The 23,470-nt window shown below is 46.4% G+C and overlaps 1 protein-coding gene across 1 annotated transcript in view; it reads left to right on the top strand.

Moving 5' to 3' along the window:
* Positions 1-18,396: 18,396 nt before the first annotated feature.
* The window catches only part of tshr (thyroid stimulating hormone receptor), a 128,801-nt gene continuing 123,727 nt past the window's right edge, over positions 18,397-23,470 (top strand). Inside the window, exon 1 of the mRNA XM_070877943.1 lies at positions 18,397-18,581. Within this exon, the coding sequence (XP_070734044.1) occupies positions 18,397-18,581 (185 nt within the window). The remainder of the gene's footprint in view (positions 18,582-23,470) is intronic.

A 23,470-nucleotide genomic window follows, 5' to 3' on the forward strand; every position in this document is an offset into this window, starting at 1 on the left:
TGAGCTGTTAACCAAGGCCCTGTCTGCTCTCTCAGGTGGACATAAAAGATCCCATAGCACTATTTCAAAGATGAGCAGGGAAATCATCCCTGATGTCCTGGCCAATATTTATCCCTCAATCAGCATAACAAAAAACACATTATCTGATCATGATCATGTGGGAGTTGGCTGCTGCATTTCGCACATTACAACAGTGACTACACTCCAAAAGTACTTCATTGGCTGCAAAGCGCTTTGAGACGTCTGGTAGTTGTGAAAGGCACTATATAAAGGCAAGTCTTTCTTTCTTTACTCTGATTCGTAGCCACTGAGGCATTAGATAATGTTCAAGATGCAGGCATTTTGCTTTTCAATGAAAAGCAAGGAAGTTACGCTGAAACTTTATAAATCACTGGTTTAGGCCTCAGCTGGAGTGTTTGTGTCCAATTTTAGGAAGGATGTCAAGCCTTAGAATGGGTGTAGAAGAGAATGACTAGGATGGTGCCAGGGATGAGAGACTTCAGTTATGTGGATAGACTGGAGAAGCTGGGGTTGTTCTCCTTAGAGCAGAGAAGGTTAAGGAGCATCCACGATGTTGAGAATGACGTGAGTAGCACGTGTAGCGAGTTGGTCTTACCGCAGGTGAAGGGTCCACAGCCAGCTAGGGAATGGAAGACCAGCAGGAAGAGCAGTGCAAGGAAGGTAGTGCAGGGGTCCCCTGCGGTCATCCCCCTGCAAAACAGATACACCGCTTTGAGTACTGTTGAGTGGGATGACTCATCGGGGAGGGCAGCAGCAGCCAAGTTCATGACACCGTGGCTGGCTTTGCTGCACAGGAGAGCAGGAAAAAGAGTGGGAGAGCGATAGTGATAGGGGATTCGATTGTAAGGGGAATAGATAGGCATTTCTGCGGTCGCAACCGAGACTCCAGGATGGTATGTTGCCTCCCTGGTGCAAGGGTCAAGGATGTCTCGGAGCGGGTGCAGGACATTCTGAAAAGGGAGGGTGAAAAGCCAGTTGTCGTGGTGCACATTGGTACCAACGATATAGGTAAAAAAAGGGATGAGGTCCTACGAGATGAATTTAAGGAGCTAGGAGCTAAATTAAAACGTAGGACCTCAAAAGTAGTAATCTCAGGATTGCTACCAGTGCCACGTGCTAGTCAGAGTAGGAATCGCAGGATAGCTCAGATGAATACATGGCTTGAGCAGTGGTGCAGCAGGGAGGGATTCAAATTCCTGGGACATTGGAACCGGTTCTGGGGGAGGTGGGACCAGTGCAAACCGGATGGTCTGCACCTGGGCAGGACCGGAACCAATGTCCTAGGGGGAGTGTTTGCTAGTGCTGTTGGGGAGGAGTTAAACTAATGTGGCAGGGGGATGGAAACCAATGCAGGGAGACAGAGGGAAACAAAAAGGAGACAAAAGCAAAAGACAGAAAGGAGATGAGTAAAAGTGGAGGGCAGAGAAACCCAAGGCAAAAAACAAAAAGGGCCATTGAATGTAAAGGGGCTGAAGGAGGGGTCAAAACTAAAAATCATGGATTAAAAACTAGTATTAAAACACTCTACCTAAATGCATGCAGCATTCGAAATAAAGTAAATGAGTTGACGACACAAATCATTACAAATGGGTATGATTTGGTGGTCATTACAGAAACGTGGTTGCAGGGTGGCCAAGACTGGGAATTAAACATACAGGGGTATCTGACGATTCGGAAAGATAGACATAAAGGGAAAGGAAGTGGGGTAGCTCTGTTAATAAAGGATGATATCAGGGCAGTTGTGAGAGACGATATTGGCTCTAATGAACAAAATGTTGAATCATTGTGGGTGGAGATTAGAGATAGTAAGGGGAAAAAGTTACTGGTGGGCGTAGTTTATAGGCCCCCAAATAATAACTTTATGGTGGGGCGGGCAATAATCAAGGAAATAATGGAGGCATGTGAAAAAGGAACGGCAGTAATCATGGGGGATTTTAACCTACATATCGATTGGTCAACTCAAATTGCACGAGGTAGCCTGGAGGAGGAATTCATAGAATGCATACGGGATTGTTTCTTAGAACAGTATGTTACAGAACCTACAAGGGAGCAAGCTATCTTAGATCTGGTCCTGTGTAATGGGACAGGAAAAATAAACGATCTCCTAGTAAAAGATCCTCTCGGAATGAGTGATCACAGTATGGTAGAATTTGTAATACAGATTGAGGATGAGGAAGTAGTGTCTCAAATGAGTATATTATGCTTAAACAAAGGGGACTACAGTGGGATGAGGGCAGAGTTGGCTAAAGTAGACTGGAAACACAGACTAAACGGTGGCACAATTGAGGAACAGTGGAGGACTTTTAAGGAGCTCTTTCATAGTGCTCAACAAAAATATATTCCAATGAAAAAGAAGGGCGGTAAGAGAAGGGATAACCAGCTGTAGATAACCAAGGAAATTAAGGAGAGTATCAAATTAAAAACCAATGCGTATAAGGTGGTCAAGGTTAGTGGAAAACTAGAAGATTGGGAAAATTTTAAACGACAGCAAAGAATGACTAAGAAAGCAATAAAGAAAGGAAAGATAGATTACGAAGGTAAACTTGCGCAAAACATAAAAACGGATAGTAAAAGCTTTTACAGATATATAAAACGGAAAAGAGTAACTAAAGTAAATGTTGGTCCCTTAGAAGATGAGAAGGGGGATTTAATAATGGGAAATGAGGAAATGGCTGAGACTTTAAACAATTATTTTGCTTCGGTATTCACAGTGGAAGACACAGAAACCATGCCAGAAATTGCTGGTCACAGGAATGTGGGAAGGGAGGACCTTGAGACAATCACTATCACTGGGGGGGTAGTGCTGGACAGGCTAATGGGACTCAAGGTAGACAAGTCCCCTGGTCCTGATGAAATGCATCCCAGGGTATTAAAAGAGATGGCGGAAGTTATAGCAGATGCATTCGTTATAATCTACCAAAATTCTCTGGACTCTGGGGAGGTACCAGCGGATTGGAAAGCAGCTAATGTAACGCCTCTGTTTAAAAAAAGGGGCAGACAAAAGGTAGGTAATTATAGGCCGGTTAGTTTAACATCTGTAGTGGGGAAAATGCTTGAAGCTATCATTAAGGAAGAAATAGCGGGACATCTAGATAGGAATAGTGCAATCAAGCAGACGCCAACATGGATTCATGAAGGGGAAATCATGTTTAACTAATTTACTGGAATTCTTTGAGGATATAATGAGCATGGTAGATAGAGGTGTACCGATGGATGTGGTGTATTTACATTTTCAAAAGGCATTCGATAAGGTGCCACACATAATGTTACTGCAGAAGATAGAGGTACGTGGAGTCAGAGGAAATGTATTAGCATGGATAGAGAATTGGTTGGCAAACAGAAAGCAGAGTCGGGATAAATGAGTCCTTTTCGGGTTGGAAATTGGTGGTGTGCCACAGGGATCGGTGCTGGGACCACAACTGTTTACAATATACATAGATGACCTGGAAGAGGGGACAGAGTGTAGTGTAACAAAATTTGCAGATGACACAAAGATTAGTGGGAAAGCGGGTTGTGTAGAGGACACAGAGAGGCTGTAAAGAGTTTTAGATATGTTAAGCGAATGGGCTAAGGTTTGGCAGATGGAATACAATGTCGGAAAGTGTGAGGTCATCCACCTTGGGAAAAAAAACAAAAAAAAGGAATACTATTTGAATGGGGAGAAATTACAACATGCTGCGGTGCAGAGGAACCTGGGGGTCCTTGTGCATGAATCCCAAAAAGTTAGTTTGCAGGTGCAGCAGGTAATCAGGAAGGCGAATGGAATGTTGGTGTTCATTGCGAGAGGGATGGAGTACAAAAGCAGGGAGGTCCTTCTGCAACTGTACATGGTATTGGTGAGGCCGCACCTGGAGTGCTGCGTGCAGTTTTGGTCGCCTTACTTAAGGAAGGATATACTAGCTTTAGAGGGGGTACAGAGACGATTCACTAGGCTGATTCCGGAGATGAGGAACCAACTAGGGGGGAGGCCATCTTAGACTGGGTGTTGTGTAATGAGAGAGGATTAATTAGCAATCTTGTTGTGCGAGGCCCCTTGGGGAAGAGTGACCATAATATGGTGGAATTCTGCAATAGGATGGAAAATGAAACAGTTAATTTAGAGACCATGGTCCAGAACTTAAAGAAGGGTAACTTTGAAGGTATGAGGCGTGAATTGGCTAGGATAGATTGGCGAATGATACTTAAGGGGTTGACTGTGGATGGGCAATGGCAGACATTTAGAGACCGCATGGATGAACTACAACAATTGTACATTCCTGTCTGGCATAAAAATAAAAAAGGGAAGGTGGCTCAACCGTGGCTATCAAGGGAAATCAGGGATAGTATTAAAGCCAAGGAAGTGGCATACAAATTGGCCAGAATTGGAAAAAACCCGGGGACTGGGAGAAATTTAGAACTCAGCAGAGGAGGACAAAGGGTTTGATTAGGGCAGGGAAAATGGAGTACAAGAAGAAGCTTGCAGGGAACATTAAGACGGATTGCAAAAGTTTCTATAGATATGTAAAGAGAAAAAGGTTAGTAAAGTCAAACGTAGGTCCCCTGCAGTCAGAATCAGGGAAAGTCATAACGGGGAACAAAGAAATGGCAGACTAATTGGACAAGTACTTTGGTTCGGTATTCACTAAGGAGGACACAAACAACCTTCCGGATATAAAAGGGGTCAGAGGGTCTAGTAAGGAGGAGGAACTGAGGGAAATCTTTATTAGTCGGGAAATTGTGTTGGAGAAATTGATGGGATTGAAAGCCGATAAATCCCCAGGGCCTGATGGACTGCATCCCAGAGTACTTAAGGAGGTGGCCTTGGAAATAGCGGATGCATTGACAGTCATTTTCCAACATTCCATTGACTCTGGATCAGTTCCTATCGAGTGGAGGGTAGCCAATGTAACCCCACTTTTTAAAAAAGGAGGGGGAGAGAAAACAGGGAATTATAGACCGGTCAGCCTAACATTGGCAGTGGGTAAAATGATGGAATCAATTATTAAGGATGTCATAACAGCACATTTGGAAAGAGGTGACATGATAGGTCCAAGTCAGCATGGATTTATGAAAGGGAAATCATGCTTGACAAATCTTCTGGAATTTTTTGAGGATGTTTCCAGTAGAGTGGACAAGGGAGAACCAGTTATTGTGGTATATTTGGACTTTCAGAAGGCTTTCGACAAGGTCCCACACAAGAGATTAATGTGCAAAGTTAAAGCACATGGGATTGGGGGTAGTGTGCTGACGTGGATTGAGAACTGGTTGTCAGACAGGAAGCAAAGAGTAGGAGTAAATGGGTACTTTTTGGAATGGCAGGCAGTGACTAGTGGGGTACCGCAAGGTTCTGTGCTGGGGCCCCAGCTGTTTACACTGTACATTAATGATTTAGACGAGCGGATTAAATGTAGTATCTCCAAATTTGCGGATGACACTAAGTTGAGTGGCAGTGTGAGCTGCGAGGAGGATGCTATGAGGCTGTAAAGTGACTTGGATAGGTCAGGTGAGTGGGCAAATGCATGGCAGATGAAGTATAATGTGGATAAATGTGAGGTTATCCACTTTGGTGGTAAAAACAGAGAGACAGACTATTATCTGAATGGTGACAGATTAGGAAAAGGAGAGGTGCAACGAGACCTGGGTGTCATCGTACATCAGTCATTGAAGGTTGGCATGCAGGTACAGCAGGTGGTTAAGAAAGCAAATGGCATGTTGGCCTTCATAGCGAGGGGATTTGAGTACAGGGGCAGGGAGATGTTGTTACAGTTGTACAGGGCCTTGGTGAGGCCACACCTGGAGTATTGTGTACAGTTTAGGTCTCCTAAATTAAGGAAGGACATTCTTGCTATTGAGGGAGTGCAGCGAAGGTTCACCAGACTGATACCCTGGATGGTGGGACTGACCTATCAAGAAAGACTGGATCAACTGGGTTTGTATTCACTGGAGTTCCGAAGAATGAGAGAGGCCTCATAGAAACGTTTAAAATTGTGATGGGTTTAGACAGGTTAGATGCAGGAAGAATGTTCCCAATGTTGGGGAAGTCCAGAACCAGGGGTCACAGTCGAAGGATAAGGGGTAAGCCATTTAGGACAGAGATGAGGAGAAACTTCTTCACCCAGAGAGTGGTGAAGCTGTGGAATTCTCTACCACAGAAAGTTGTTGAGGCCAATTCACTAAATATATTCAAAAGGGAGTTAGATGAAGTCCTTACTACTAGGGGGATCAAGGGGTATGGTGAGAAAGCAGGAATGGGGTACTGAAGTTGAATGTTCAGCCATGAACTCATTGAATGGCGGTGCAGGCTCGAAGGGCCGAATGGCCTACTCCTGCACCTATTTTCTATGTTTCTATGTTTCTATGAGGGGGTTACCTTATGATGATAGATTGAGTAGACTGGGTCTTTACTCGTTGGAGTTCAGAAGGATGAGGGGTGATCTTATAGAAACATTTAAAATAATGAAAGGGAGAGACAAGATAGAGTCAGAGAGGTTGTTTCCACTGGTCGGGGAGACTAGAACAAGAGGGCACAGCCTCAAAATACGGGGGAGCCAATTTAAAACCGAGTTGAGAAGGAATTTCTTCTCCCAGAGAGTTGTGAATCTGTGGAATTCTCTGCCCAAGGAAGCAGTTGAGGCTAGCTCATTGAATGTATTCAAGTCACAGATAGATAGATTTTTAACTAATAAGGGAATTAAGGGTTACGGAGAGCGGGCAGGTAAGTGGAGCTGAGTCCACGCCCAGATCAACCATGATCTTGTTGAATGGCTGAGCAGGCTCGAGGGGCTAGATGGCCTTCTCCTGTTCCTAATTCTTATGTTCTTATTTAATTGAGGTGCTCAAAATCCTGAAGGATTTAGATCGAGTAAATAAGGAGAAACTGTTTCCACTGGCAGGAGGGACGGTAACCAGAGGACGCAGATTTAAGATAATTGACAATAGAACTAGAGGACAGAGGATGAGGTAAATCATGAGACAGTGCATACGTGAAGCTAATCTTATGTTTTACAAGCTTGTAGATTGGTAAGACTGAGTGAGGTAAGGCGTTCCACTGTATTAGGAGGCTGGGAAAGAATGAATCAGAGGTAGGAGGCCGTTTGATAGGTCTTGAATTCAATACAATGAGGATGAAGAGAGGAGAAGAATGTGTTGGACGGTGTCCTTGAAGCTTAGCAGAAAAAGAGAGAGATGCTCTTAGCACAGAAGGATTTTTAAACGAGAGAATCACGAGTGGTTGCAGTGTAGAGCTGAAGGTAGGCTTGTTGTTAAAACTTGTCCAGTGCTATGAGAGAGATGCGAAACCTGACTGTATCTTTCTATCTTATGAGTAAAGTGGCCAGTATACTTGGGCTGACGGCGCGGGTAAAACCCGGTTAGGGTTCCCTTGGCCTGATCCTCAGCCAGACGATCTCTGCTGGAATGTGCACTCGAGTGGATGGGACGTCCGGTGAGGATGGGATCGGGCTTGGTTTTGATGGCCCTCACCTTCACATAGTCACTATCGATGTTCATATATGCCAACTTGGATGGGGCGAGAGAGAGAGAGTTGCTATCACCTGAGGATCCATAGAGCTACACCAATTGGCAGCTTCAGGAGAGAAGGAGGTGAAATTGCCAAGGAAATAAAAGAACAGCTTTTCTTTTGAACAAATTCTGTGAGAATTTCTCACTGTTGTGTTAAAATTTCACTGCAGCACTGAGGATGTAAAAGGCACTATATAAAATGACATTGAATTTACAGCACAGGAACAGCCCATTCTGGAGAGTCTAGAATTAGGTGGCACAGTCTCAGGATTAGGGGTTGGCCATTTAACAGTGAGATGAGGAGGAATTTTTTCACACAGCGGTTGCGGATCTTTAGAATTCTCTACACCAAAGGGCTGTGGATCCTGAATCGTTGAGTATATTCAAGGCTGAGATCGATAGATCTCTGGACTCTTGGGGAATCAAGGGATATGGGGATCGGGCAGGAAAGTGGTGTTGAGGTTGAAGATCAGCCGTGATCTTATTGAATGGCGGAGCAGGCTCGAGGGGCCTTATGATCTACTCCTGCTCCTATTTCTTCATTTAGCCCAAATGGTCTCTGCCAGTGTTTATGCTCCAGACAGAAGCTATTATACACTTTCAAGTTATTTTAGTTTACAGATCTTTCACAATCTGAAAAAGGCCCAAGAGGAGCAAAATGAAATAAAAGTGACCCAAACTTTAGTCTTTCATCATCCAGGGTCTTAATAGCATCGATTGTGACAAAGCTCACCAATAGAATGCGGAACGATTGTCCCAACACATAAGTAGCAATGAGGAAGCACAATTTACTGGAGTGGAAAATAATAACCCCAGATTTACGGATATTGCCAGGACTGGAGAATTTTATCTATGAGGAAAGATTGGATAGGCTGGGGTTGTTTTCTTTCAAACAGAGGAGGCTGAGGGGAGACCTTATTGAGGTGTCTAAAATTATGAGGGGGCCTAGATAGAGTGGAAAGGAAGGACCTATTTCCCTTAGCAGAGAGGTCAACAACCAGGGGGCATAGATTTAAAGTAATTGGTAGGAGGTTTAGAGGGGATTTGAGGGAAATGCTTTCACTCAGAGGCTGGTGGGGGTCTGGAACTCACTGCCTGAAAGGATGATAGAGGAAGAAACCCTCACCACATTTTAAAGTATCTGGATATGCACTTGAAGTGCCGTTACTTACAAGGCTACGGACCAAGAGCTGGAAAGTGGGTTTAGACTGGATAGCTCTTTGTCAGCCAGTGCGGACACAATGAGCCAAAATGGCCTCCTTCTGTGCTGTAAATTTCTATGACTCTATGAATAATATTCAGTGCTTTCTTCAGAGTAATTAATATCTAAGCGACAAGCATGTGCTGTGTACAGTGATGCAGTTTTACATTGCAAATTAGCCAGCTCTCGGCAATTTATCGAGCTCTGCGTTGTCAGAAAAAGATCAAACCTCTACAAGTAATGTCGGATTCCACCCTGACATGTCTGATCCCATCGGCTTGAGCAGTGGTGCAGCAGGGAGGGATTCAAATTCCTGGGGCATTGGGACCGGTTCTGGGGGAGGTGGGACCAGTACAAACCGGACGGTCTGCACCTGGGCAGGACTGGAACCAATGTCCTAGGGGGAGTGTTTGCTAGTGCTGTTGGGGAGGATTTAAACTAATATGGCAGGGGGATGGGAACCAATGCAGGGAGACAGAGGGAAACAAAAAGGAGCCAAAAGCAAAAGACAGAAAGGAGATGAGGAAAAGTGTAGGGCAGAGAAACCCAAGGCAAAGAACAAAAAGGGCCACTGTACAGCAAAATTCTAAAAGGACAAAGGGTGTTAATAAAACAAGCCTGAAGGCTTTGTGTCTTAATGCAAGGAGTATCCGCAATAAGGTGGATGAATTAATTGTGCAAATAGATGTTAACAAATATGATGTGATTGGGATTACGGAGACGTGGCTCCAGGATGATCAGGGCTGGGAACTCAACATTCAGGGGTATTCAACATTCAGGAAGGATAGAATAAAAGGAAAAGGAGGTGGGGTAGCATTGCTGGTTAAAGAGGAGATTAATGCAATAGTTAGGAAAGACATTAGCTTGGATGATGTGGAATCTATATGGGTAGAGCTGCAGAACACCAAAGGGCAAAAAACGTTAGTAGGAGTTGTGTACAGACCTCCAAACAGTAGTAGGGATGTTGGGGAGGGCATCAAACAGGAAATTAGGGGTGCATGCAATAAAGGTGTAGCAGTTATAATGGGTGACTTTAATATGCACATAGATTGGGCTAGCCAAACTGGAAGCAATACGGTGGAGGAGGATTTCCTGGAGTGCATAAGGGATGGTTTTCTAGACCAATATGTTGAGGAACCAACTAGGGGGGAGGCCATCTTAGACTGGGTGTTGTGTAATGAGAGAGGATTAATTAGCAATCTCATTGTGCGAGGCCCCTTGGGGAAGAGTGACCATAATATGGTGGAATTCTGCATTAGGATGGAGAATGAAACAGTAATTTCAGAGACCATGGTCCAGAACTTAAAGAAGGGTAACTTTGAAGGTATGAGGCGTGAATTGGCTAGGATAGATTGGCGAATGATACTTAGGGGGTTGACTGTGGATGGGCAATGGCAGACATTTAGAGACCGCATGGATGAAGTACAACAATTGTACATTCCTGTCTGGCGTAAAAATAAAAAGGGGAAGGTGGCTCAACCGTGGCTATCTAGGGAAATCAGGGATAGTATTAAAGCCAAGGAAGTGGCATACAAATTGGCCAGAAATAGCAGCGAACCTGGGGACTGGGAGAAATTTAGAACTCAGCAGAGGAGGACAAAGGGTTTGATTAGGACAGGGAAAATGGAGTACGAGAAGAAGCTTGCAGGGAACATTAAGGCGGATTGCAAAAGTTTCTATAGGTATGTAAAGAGAAAAAGGTTGGTGAAGACAAACGTAGGTCCCCTGCAGTCAGAATCAGGGGAAGTCATAACGGGGAACAAAGAAATGGCGGATCAATTGAACAAGTACTTTGGTTCGGTATTCACTAAGGAGGATACAAACAACCTTCCGGATATAAAAGGGGTCAGAGGGTCTAGTAAGGAAGAGGAACTGAGGGAAATCTTTATTAGTCGGGAAATTGTGTTGGGGAAATTGATGGGATTGAAGGCCGATAAATCCCCAGGGCCTGATGGCCTGCATCCTAGAGTACTTAAGGAGGTGGCCTTGGAAATAGCGGATGCATTGACAGTCATTTTCCAACATTCCATTGAATCTGGATCAGTTCCTATGGAGTGGAGGGTAGCCAATGTAACCCCACTTTTTAAAAAAGGAGGGAGAGAGAAAACAGGGAATTATAGACCGGTCAGCCTGACCTCAGTAGTGGGTAAAATGATGGAATCAATTATTAAGGATGTCATAGCAGTGCATCTGGAAAATGGTGACATGATAGGTCGAAGTCAGCATGGATTTGTGAAAGGGAAATCATGCTTGACAAATCTTCTGGAATTTTTTGAGGATGTTTCCAGTAAAGTGGACAAAGGAGAACCAGTTGATGTGGTATATTTGGACTTTCAGAAGGCTTTCGACAAGGTCCCACACAAGAGATTAATGTGCAAAGTTAAAGCACATGGGATTGGGGGTAGTGTGCTGACGTGGATTGAGAACTGGTTGTCAGACAGGAAGCAAAGAGTAGGAGTAAACGGGTACTTTTCAGAATGGCAGGCAGTGACTAGTGGAGTGCCGCAAGGTTCTGTGCTGGGGCCCCAGCTGTTTACATTGTACATTAATGATTTAGACGAGGGGATTAAATGCAGTATCTCCAAATTTGCGGATGATACTAAGTTGGGTGGCAGTGTGAGCTGCGAGGAGGATGCTATTAGGCTGCAGAGTGACTTGGATAGGTTAGGTGAGTGGGCAAATGCATGGCAGATGAAGTATAATGTGGATAAATGTGAGGTTATCCACTTTGGTGGTAAAAACAGAGAGACAGACTATTATCTGAATGGTGACAGATTAGGAAAAGGGAAGGTGCAACGAGACCTGGGTGTCATGGTACATCAGTCATTGAAGGTTGGCATGCAGGTACAGCAGGCGGTTAAGAAAGCAAATGGCATGTTGGCCTTCATAGCGAGGGGATTTGAATACAGGGGCAGGGAGGTGTTGCTACAGTTGTACAGGGCCTTGGTGAGGCCACACCTGGAGTATTGTGTACAGTTTTGGTCTCCTAACTTGAGGAAGGACATTCTTGCTATTGAGGGAGTGCAGCGAAGGTTCACCAGACTGATTCCCGGGATGGCGGGACTGACCTATCAAGAAAGATTGGATCAATTGGGCTTGTATTCACTGGAGTTCAGAAGAATGAGAGGGGACCTCATAGAAACGTTTAAAATTCTGACGGGTTTAGACAGGTTAGATGCAGAAAGAATGTTCCCAATGTTGGGGAAGTCCAGAACCAGGGGTCACAGTCTGAGGATAAGGGGTAAGCCATTTAGGACCGAGATGAGGAGAAACTTCTTCACCCAGAGAGTGGTGAACCTGTGGAATTCTCTACCACAGAAAGTAGTTGAGGCCAATTCACTAAATATATTCAAAAGGGAGTTAGATGAAGTCCTTACTACTCGGGGGATCAAGGGTTATGGCGAGAAAGCAGGAAGGGGGTACTGAAGTTTCATGTTCAGCCATGAACTCATTGAATGGCGGTGCAGGCTAGAAGGGCTGAATGGCCTGCTCCTGCACCTATTTTCTATGTTTCTATGTTATCTAGATCAGTTACCCCCTAATCAATGAATGTGCGTGTAATAAGGCCAATGTTTATCCCTCAATCAACATCTACGTGGAGCTCCTTCATGGCAAACAAGCTAAAGGTGGGCAGCGGAAATGTTATAAGGGCACCCTCAAAGCCTCCCTGGTGAAGTGCAACATCGCCACTGACACCTGGGAGACCCTGGCCGAAGACTGCCCGAGGAGGAGAAAGTGCATCCGGGAGGGCGCTGAGCTCTTCAAATCTCAACGCTGCGAGCGTGAAGTGGTCAGGCGCAGGCAGCGGAAGGAGCGTGTGGTAAATCAGTCCCCCCCCCATTCCTCCGACAAATGTCTGTCCCACCTGTGACAGGGTCTGTGGCTCTTGTGTTGGACTGTTCAGCCACCAAAGAACTCACTTTATCAGTGGAAGCAAGTCTTCCTCGATTCCGAGGGACTGCCTATGAATCAATGAATGTGCGTGTAATAAGGCCAAAGTTCATCCCTCAATCAACATCACTAAAAACAGATTATCTGATCATTTATCCCAGTGCTGATGGTGGGAGCTTGCTGTGCACAAATCGTCTGCTGCGCTTCTTACATTACAACGGTGACCACAGTTCAAAAAGTACCTCATTGGCTATAAAGCACTTTGGGACGTCCTGGGGTTGTGAAAGGCGCTATAGAAATGCAAGTTGTTCCTTCTTCTTTAAGGATAACATGCAATTCAGTCTTAATTAATACGCAATTGAGAGCTCTGAGATGTAACCCGCTGGGCATGCTGTTTAGGAAAGATTTCAGCTCACACGCTCTGACATTGAAATGTCCCATCATATTGCTGCCTTAATGCTATTCAGATGTCAGGACTTATTATTTTGCCATAATGTATCATGTAAAGAAGGAACTTGCATTTATATTATTAGAAGGACAAGCTGATAGGACGAGATGAAGTAGGGTGGGAGGAGGTTCATGTGCAGCATAAACACTGGCATAGACCAGTTGGACAGAATGACCTGTTCTTCTATGTAATTCTATCTTGTCCCTTTTATATCTTCAGGTCACCTGAAAATGCTTCATTGGTAATGAATCACTTCTTGAAGTGTTGTCAGTGTTGTAATATAGTGAAAGGGATTGAGTAGATTGGGCCTATACTCTCTGGAGTTTAGAAAAATGAGAGGTGATCTCATTGAAACATGTAAGATTCTGAGGGGGATTGACAGGGTAAATGAGAGGCTGTTTCCCCTGGCTGGAGAGTTGAGAACTAGGGGTCACAGTCTCAGAATAAGGGGTTGGCCCTTTAGGACTGAGATGAGGAGGAATTTCTTCACTAAGGGTTGTGAATCTTCGGAATTCGCTACCCCCAGAGGGCTGTGGATGCTGAGCCATTGAGTATATTCAAGGCTGCCATTGTTTGAGGAGATATTCCATAACTCTCAACAAAAATATATTCCATTGAGAAGGAAAGTCTTTAAAAGAAGGGATATCCATCCGTGGCTAACGAAGGCAATAAAGGATGGTATCAAATTGAAAACAATGGCATACAAAGTGGTGGCCAAGACTATTGGGAGGCCAGAGGATTGGGAAACTTCTAAAAACCAGCAAAGAATGACTAAAAAAATAATAAAGAGAGGGAAGATAGATTATGAAAGTAAACTAGCACAAAATATAAAAACAGATAGTAAGAATTTCTACAGGTACATAAAAAGGAAAAGAGTGGCTAAAGTAAATGTTGGTCCCCTGGAGGATGAGACTGGGGAATTAATAATGGGGAACAGGGAAATGGCAGAGATTTTGAATCATCATCATCATAGGCAGTCCCTCGAAGCGAGGATGTCTTGCCTCCACGCCAAAAAGGGATGAGTTCACAGGTGTTTCAATGAAGGACCTAATATTCCAGATCCCGAACTACATATTGAAGGATGGAAGATGCCTGTGCGTGGATTTTTTTAATGTGTGGTGGCCGTTGCACACCAGCCACCACACGGGCTTGACAGAGCTAGGTCTTGGTCCAGTGGCAAGGATTAACCAGGACAACTGGAGCCCAGCTCTGCTGCACGGACCTAGTGCACGCACATATCGCAGTGTGGGCTGGCCCGTGCTGCCCCTGGGCCCTTGCCTCTTCTGGGCCCCAGACTCGCGCCTCTTCTGGCCCCCCCGGTCACTTCCATCTACAAACTCTTGCCGCTCCTTTGCCCCTCCTGCTGTGCCTGCTCGCGGTCAGTCCACGGTAGAAGACACTAAAAACATCCTAATAGTGGATAATCAAGGGGCTATAGCGAGGGAGTAACTTAAAACAATCACTGTCGCTAAAAAAGTAGTACTCGGTAAAATAATGACACTAAAGGTGGACAAGTCCCCTGGACCTGATGGCTTGCATCCTAGGGTCTTAAAAGAAGTGGCTGCAGAGATAGTGGATGCATTGATTGTAATTTACCAAAATTCCCTGGTTTCTGGGGAGGTCCTAATGGATTGGAAAACCATAAATGTAACACCCGTATTTAAAAAAGGAGGCAGACAGAAAGCAGGAACCTATAGACCAGTTAGCCTAACATCTGTCATTGGGAAAATATTAAGGAAGCACTAGCAGGACATTTGGAAAAGCATAATTTAATCAAGCAGAGTCAGCATGGTTTTATGAAAGGGAAATCATGTTTGACAAATTTGTTGGAATTCTTTGAGTATGTAACAAGCAGGGTGGATATGGGGGAACTGTAGGGTGTTTGTTTTCCATTCTACTTTGATTCATAGACCTCGGGAATTACAGGAAGGACTCCACGTAGCTTAAACCCAACTGTTAATTTATTACACAAACACCAACAAAAAATTACAGAACAAGACTTCTTAGAGATTGACCGAAGACATACAATCACCCATCCAGCCAGTTGCTGCTGTTGGCAATTGTAGGCTCGTGGAGCTTGGGAAGGTGTTGGGTGCTGGCTGCTTGCTTCTCCGCTTGTCTCTCCTCCTGCTTGTGTTTCCTTCTCATCGTCTCTCTCTTCTTGGTCTTTTTTCCGTTGTTCCCCGTCGTGGTTGTTGTTCCTTTGACCTGTTGTTCTGAGGTGTTTTACTTCTTTTGTGAGCTCCTTCATACATATTCATTCGATTATACAAGTCTCCTGCTGGGCTGCTTTCAGTGATGCGTCTGGATGAGTCTCGGTGGCTGTGATGATGAATTGGATCTGTTTGGATGGCCACAATTCGCACCTCGTTAACTGTTGCTTCCACTCCTCGTCTGTGCACGGAATCAGCAGGGCCAAAGATAACTCCTTATCTTTTATGCTTTACTATCCAAAAAATACACGCCTTGTGGGATCCTTTGTGGTCCTGGATTTTCGCAGATTTGTCGTCTCCATAGGGAACTGGTTTTTCCCCTCCGGCCAATTAATCCATGGGCATCTCTGCTTGATTTTATAAAAACTCTTTGTGTCGATGTTAATAGGGTCTTGCTCCTGACCAATATAAATTACATTAATCAGTTATGAGTCACCACATGCCATTGGCTGGTACTCTTTATCCCTCCCAACAGTCCCACGGGTTTTTGTTTTAAACCATTTCAGTCCGTGGCGTCTTGCCCTGATCACGAAACGTGTAAACTCTTACAGAATCAGTGGATGTGGTGTATTTAGACTTCCAGAAGGCATTCAGTAAGGTGCTACGTAAAAGGTTACTGCACAAGATGAAAGTTCACGAGGTTCGAGATAATATATTAGCATAGATAGAGGATTGGCTAACTAACAGAAAACAGAGAGTCGAGATAAATGGGTCATTTTCCAGTTGGCAAACGGTAACTAGTGGGGTGCCGCAGGGATCGGTGCTGGAGTCTCAACGATTTACAATCTATATTAATGATTTGGATGAAGGGACCGAGTGTAATGTTGCCAAGTTTGCTGCTGATACAAAGATGGGTGGGAAAGCTAGTTGTGAAGAGGACACAAAAAATCTGCAAAGGGATATAGATAGGCTAAGTGAGTGGGCAAAAATTTGGCAGATGGAGTATAATGTTGGAAAGTGTGAGGTTATCCACTTTGGCAGAAAAAATAAAAAAGCAAATTATTATTTAAATGGAGAAAAGTTACAAAATGCTGCAGTACAGAGGGACCTGGGGGGTCCTTGTGCATGAAACACAAAAAGTCAGTATTCAGGTACAGCAAGTAATCAGGAAGGCAAATGGAATGTTGGCCTTTATTGCAAGGGGGATAGAGTATAAAAGCAGAGAAGTCCTGCTACAACTGTACAGGGTATTGGTGAGGCCACACCTAGAGTACTGTGTACAGTTTTGGTCTACGTATTTAAGGAAGGATATACTTGCATTGGAGGTCGTTCAGAGAAGATTCCGGAGATGAGGGGGAAGACTTATGAAGAAAGGTTGAGCAGGTTGGGCCTGTACTCATTAGAGTTCAGAAGATTGAGAGGTGATCTTATTGAGACATACAAGGTAATGAGGGGGCTCGACAAGGTAGATGCAGAGAAGATATTTCCACTCATAGGGGAAACTAAAACTAGGGGGCATAGTCTTAGAATAAGGGGCCGCCCATTTAAAACTGAGTTGGGGAGGAATTTCTTCTCTCAGCGGGTTGTAAATCTGTGGAATTCTCTGCCTCAGAGAGCTGTGGAGGCTGGGTCATTGAATATAGTTAAGGTGGAGATAGATAGATTTTTGAATGATAAGGAAATAAAGGGTTATGGGGAGCGGGCAGGGAAGTGGAGCTGAGCCCATGATCAGATCAACCAAGGTCTTATTGAATGGCGGAGCAGGCTCGAGGGGTCAAATGGCCTAATCCTGTTCCTATTTCTTATGTTCTTATGTTAGATTTTTGGACTCATAGGATTCGAGAGATATGGGGATCAGGCGGGAAAGCGGAGTTGAGGTTGAAGATCATACATGATCTTACTGAATGGCATAGCAGGCTCGAGGGGCCATATGGCCTACTCCTGCTCCTATTTATTATGTTCTTATGAAACACGGCAGTCAATTTGCAATGTAGGATTCTGAATTTGCCAGTGACACGTCTATGAACTGAATAAATCCCACCCAAAAACATTAACTTCCATTTCTCTCCCAGATCATGACCTTTGCAGCATTTTCTGTTTGTTTTTAATACGTGTTAAGAAAATATCTTGTTTCCCTCTACCTCAGTACTTTGTGCTGTGTGGGTTTACAAATCTCCACACAAACATCTGCTTCTGTTTAACCCAGTGCAAGTTCGTGGTACAACACCTTAGCAGAACTCGTCAGATTTTTGAGAGAAACAAAACTGTTTTAAGTTTGTTTCTGAATTAAACACAGCTGTCTGTGCTAGCTTTGGCTCCATGAGAACAGCTCTGAGCCGGAAGGCGGTGGGTTCAAGTGCCACTCTCAGCACGTAATTCAAGTCTGGCACTCCCAGTGCAGTACTGAGGGAGCGCTGCGCTGTCAGAGGTGCCGCCTTTAAGATGAGCCGTTAAACCGAGTCACCCCGCCTGTGACGTAAAAGATATCGCAGCCACTATTTCCAAGAAGAGCGGGGGAGTTATCCCCGGTGACCTGGGCCAATATTTATCCCTCAACCAACATCACTAAAAGAAAAACGATTATCTGGTCACAATCACAGTGCTGTTTGCAGGAGCTTGCTGTGTGCAAATTGGCTGCCGCGTTTCCTACATTACAACAGTGACTACACTTTAAAAAAGCTCTTCATGGGCTGTGAAGCACTTTGGGATGACCTGAGGTCATGAAAGGCGCTATATAAATGCAAGTTTAAAAAAAAAATCTGCTTGGTCATAAATTCAGTCCTGTGCTTTTTAACCAGTTAACAGACATTGGTTTAAAAAAAAAAGCATATTTAAAATGGACTTATTCCTTTGTCAATTGCAATTAGTTGAAGAGGGGGGAGGGGGGACCTGATCTGTCAATCAATCTCCAGAACTTTGAGTGCTCTGTAAGTGTTGGTGCCGACACGGGCGGATCTACTAACCGGTCGGAGGGCTCCTGGTGGCGAGAACGGGATAAATCACAGCTAATTCAGTCGTCTGGGGAATGGACCGCTGCAATGTTATTTGAAATGCAGAAACATTAACGGAGACAGAGCAGGATTGAGTATTTTTTTTAAAAAAAGCAACAAAAAAAAAATGTCAGGTTTTTTTTGAGTGCTTTGGTCAGGGAGGAGTGAATTGGAAAAACTGTTGGAAAGAAGATGGTCTTGTACATCTTGTGTGTGCTTGTGCTGACTTTGACAAATGTCTGCCTTGGGTTGAGCCGGGCTGAAGGTGCAGTGGATCCCTGCCCGAGACTGTGTGAGTGCTCCGAGTGGAACTCCTTCAAGATAACCTGCCAGTCCCTCGACCACATCCCGACTTTTCCCCAGAGCACCGAGAAAATGTGAGTACCCCCTCGTCCCCAACTCCCTTGTGGAAAGGCAGCATCCCTCTGCATTTATAACCCGCGTTGACAGGTTGGGTCATGTCAGCTTCTCGTTTAACGCCCCCCCCTCCCTTTTTAAACCCACCGCAGTGTGACCAGTGCCGGCGAGTGTATCGCCTTCCAACACCCCACCACTGTAGACTCACCAACAGGCAGCCCAGGCAAGGGCATCAAGCTCCCAAAGCTCGGGAAACCCCCTCTTATTGTGTGCCACAAAGTGGTGTTTGTAATCTGGAATAGTTGGGTGGAATAGTTCCTTCAAGGCAAAGGTGGGCAGAGGACACGTTACAAGGACACCCTCAAAGCCTCCCTGAAAAAGTGCAACATCCCCACCGACACCTGGGAGTCCCTGGCCAAAGACCGCCCTAAGTGGAGGAAGTGCATCCGGGAGGGCGCTGAGCGCCTCGAGTCTCATTGCCGAGAGCGTGCAGAAATCAAGCGCAGGCAGCGGAAGGAGCGTGCGGCAAACCAGTCCCACCCACCCCTTACCCTTAGCCACTATCTGTCCCACTTGTGACAGGGACTGTGGTTCTAGTATTGGACTGTTCAGCCACCTAAGGACTCATTTTAAGAGTGGAAGCAAGTCTTCCTCGATTCCGAGGGGCTGCCTATGATGATAATGATGATGAGTTGGGTGGATATATGTTGGTGCAATTGATCGAATGCACTTGTATTGCAAACCCAGATTGTAGAAATAGGGCTCGTACCTCCATCTCTCACTCCGCACTGCTGAAGTGATCGTATCATCATCACTTGGTTTCTGCATGCTCTCGGCGACGAGACTCGAGGTGCTCAGCGCCCTCCCGGATGCACTTCCTCTACTTAGGGCGGTCTTGGGCCAGGGACCCCCAGGTGTCGGTGGGGATGTTGCACTTTATCAGGGAGGCTTTGAGGGTGTCCTTGTAACATTTCCTCTGCTCACCGTTTGCCATGAAGGAGTTCCGAGTAGAGCGCTTGCTTTGGGAGTCTCGTGTGTGGCATGCGAACAATGTGGCCCGCCCATGTGATAGTATAACTCCCAGTTAGGTCCCCATCTGATTCCAGAGGGGAGGGATGATGTGCGATCCCTGGGGGTAAGGCAGTCCAGCATGGGCTGGACACTGCAGGGTCTGTAGGAATACCTGAACAGTTTATAAATCCCTACTTTTACCATCACTGCGTACAGCTCCTGTACAATGCCAACCCCCAGAGGGTTTGTAACATGCTCAGGAGTTCCTTAGCTCTCCTGAGCACAGTATGCACTTACCCAGGGCTTATTGAAATGGGCACTCTCACCCGTGCTCTCAAAACATTTAGCATTGCAGTGCCTGGGAGTGGGGCTCAGTGTGTGTATGTGTGTATATGTGTGTGTGTGTGTGTGTGTATATGTGTGTATGTGTGTGTGTGTGTGTGTGTGTGTATATGTGTATATGTGTGTGTGTATATGTGTGTGTGTATATGTGTGTGTGTGTGTGTGTGTGTGTGTGTGTGTGTATGCGAGCATGTATTGCACAGCTTTCCCCCGCGCCGGAGAAGTGGAAACAGAGCCAAGCATGCTTAAAGGCTGGAGCTTATAATGTAGCCATCGCTCTCCCACCAGTATCTTGGGGGTAAATCTACTCGAACTATAATATTTAAAAGAAAGACTTGCATTTATATAGCGCCTTTCACAAGCTCCCACAAACAGCAATGTGATAATGGCCCTGATAATCTGTTTTAGTGATGCTGATTGAGGGATAAATATTGGCTGGGACACCAGGGATAACTCTCCTGCTCTTCTTCAAAATAGTGCCATGAGATTTCTTAGATCCAATTGAGAGAGCAGACGGGGCTCCGGTTTAACGTCTCATCCGAAAGACGGCACCTCCGACAGTGTTGCACTCCCTCAGTACTGCACTGGAATGTCAGCCAAGATTTATGGGCTCCAGTCCCTGGAGTGGGACTCGAACCCACAGTCGAGACTTTCTACCACCGAGCCACAACTGACACCTAAATTTAACCTCATAATATATCACTTGCGGAGAGCTGGGCAGTCAAATAAGGACACCTGTATTCATTACTGTGTTTGTGTGGCGAGGGGAGGGGGAGGGAGGGTGTGAAGGGGGGAGGGTGTGAAGGGGGGGAGGGAGGGTGTGAGAGGGAGGGAGGGAGAGGGGGGGAGGGAGAGGGAGGGTGTGAGAGGGAGGGTGTGAGAGGGGGGGAGGGAGAGGGAGGGTGTGAAGGGGGGAGGGAGGGTGTGAAAAGGAGGGGGAGGGAGGGTGTGAAGGGGGAGGGTGTGAAGGGGGAGGGTGTGAGAGGTGGGGAGGGTGTGAAAGGGAGGGGGAGAGAGTGTGTGAGAGGGGAGGGAGAGGGAGGGTCTGAAGGGGGAGGGGAGGAAGGGTGTGAAGGGGCGGGGAGGGAGTGTGTGAGGGGGGAGGGAGGGAGTGTGTGAGGGGGAGGGAGGGAGCGTGTGAGAGGGGGGAGGGAGTGTGTGAGAGGGGGGTGGGAGTGTGTGAGAGGGAGGGAGAGGGAGGGTGTGAAGAGGGGAGGGAGAGGGAGGGTGTGAAGAGGGGAGGGAGGGTGTGAAGGGGAGGGGAGGGAGTGTGTGAGGGAGGAGGGAGGGTGTGAGAGGGGTGAGGGAGGGAGGGTGTGAGAGGGGTGGGGGAGGGAGGGTGTGAAGGGGGAAGTGGGGGAGGGTGTGAAGGGGGAAGTGGGGGAGGGTGTGAAGGGGAGGGGGGGAGGGTATGTGTGAAAGGGGGAGGGGAGGGAGGGTATGAAAGGGGGAGGGGAGGGAGGGTGTGAAGGGGGAGGGGAGTGAGGGTATGAAGGGAGGGGGAGGGTGTGAGAGGGGGAGGGAGTGAGGGTGTGAAGGAGGAGGGGGTGTGTGAATGGGGTAGGGGGAGGGAGGGTGTGAAGGAGGAGGGAGGGAGGGAGGGTGTGCAAGGGAGGGGGACGGAGGGTGTGAAGGCGGGGGGAGGAGGAGGGAGAGGAAGGGTGTGAAGGGGGGAGGAAGTGAGAGTGTGAAGGAGGAGGGAGGGGCATGAAGGGGGGAGGGGGATGGAGGGTGTGAAGGCGGGAGAGTGGGAGGAAGGGTGTGAAGGTGTGGGGGGGCGAAGGGAGAGTGTGAAGGAGGAGGGACGGAAGGTGTGAAGGAGGAGGGACGGGTGGGTGTGAGAGGGGAGGGGAGGGTGGGTGTGAGAGGGGAGGGGAGGGGAGGGGAGGGTGGGTGTGAGAGGGGAGGGGAGGGAGTGTGTGAGAGGGGAGGGGAGGGTGGGTGTGAAGGCGGGGGGAGGGGTAGGGATGGTGTGAAGGTGTGGGGACGGGGAGGGAGGCTGTGAATGCACACTTGGGGAGCTGTGTCTGCCTCTGACTCCTCAGTGTGGGTAACGCGGGCCCTTTAAGGCGAGACCGATGTGAATTGTGTTTCCATTGATGTAATGGTTGGGATGTGGTGGGGCAGGGAGTGAAGACCTCAGCACAGGGCAGTAATGGGACTTGTAATCAGCAACTGGAACAGGGCGATGTTAAACCTGGAGAACTGAAGGTCCTCCCTGCTTAACAGAGTACTTTGATACACACTGAAGGTCCTGGCTGCTTTATAGATTTTGATCACACAAATTGAAACCTGGTCTGCATGTTCGTGATTCAGGTGGAGTTTAAAAATCACTTGGCACTCAAAATATCGACAAGACTTTAAACGGAGTTGATTCGTTGTGCTATGGGATGCCCTGAGATTGATATGCTCATAATAAAGGATAAAACTGAGTACTGTGAGCAATGAGTAAGTGTGACCTTAGCTCCTTTAATAACACTCCAGAGTGCAGGTACGGCGTGGGTGGTCTGCTTATATACAGTGCTCCCAAGGGATGCTGGGATCCCATGGGACTCCAACAGGTAGGCCCTCTGGTGGTGGTGTGATACAGGTTGCCAAGGGTTAAATACTTAACATCACTCCGTCGTAAAGTTAATAGTACACTTATTTACAGGGTGAGACGATCTGGGTCTTTTCGCTCCCTTGCCGGGCTGCTGGGGATGGTGAGTTCGGCTTTGTGGTCAACCATGATGTCGGTTGCCACTTGTGTGTGTGTTGGAGGGTCAAAGTTGGTGATGTCTTCTTCGGGTTGTTCGTAGCTGTTGGTGAACTACAATTTGATTTGGTCCAAATGTTTTCTGCACTTTAGTTAATTGGCCAATTTGACCTGAAATACCTTATTCCCTTCTTTGGCTGTGACCGTGCCAGCGAGCCATTTGGGACCATGTCCATAATTGAGTACAAACACAGGATCATTGACCTCAATATCGCGTGACAAATTTGCACGGTCATGGTACACACTTTGTTGATGCCACCTGCCCTCCCATGTGATCATGGAGATCAGGGTGGACAAAAGAGAGCCTTGTTTTGAGCGCCTTTTTCATGAGCAGCTCGGCTGGGGGAAACCCCGGTGAGTGAGAAGGGTCTGGTGCAGTAGCTGAGCAGCACTCGGGATAGCCGGGTCTGCAGGGAGCCTTCCGAGGCAGAGAATTCCACAGATTTACAACACGCTGAGAGAAAAAATTCCTCCTCATCTCCATCTAAAATGGGCAGCTCTTTATTCGGAGACCGAGGCTGGTGTGGAGCATAAACACCCGTATGGAGCAGTTGGGTCCTGTGGCCTGTTTTTGTGTTGTACATTCTGTGTAAGATGTAATTATGAGCCCACTTTCATACTGGTGCACACCTGAAACACAGACAGTATAACTGCAGCTTTAGATTCTATTATGTAAAGAACGTCACTTTAATTTAAATGGGTTTTTATTAGAAAGGTTATTACAGGCTAGCTAGCTGGAGTAATTAACCTGCAGACATTCACTCATTCTCTCTCATGCCCCCTTTACCAATCTGCCTTCCG

Source organism: Pristiophorus japonicus, chromosome 4, assembly GCF_044704955.1.
Source record: "Pristiophorus japonicus isolate sPriJap1 chromosome 4, sPriJap1.hap1, whole genome shotgun sequence".
In the NCBI taxonomy this organism is placed as follows: domain Eukaryota; kingdom Metazoa; phylum Chordata; class Chondrichthyes; family Pristiophoridae; genus Pristiophorus; species Pristiophorus japonicus.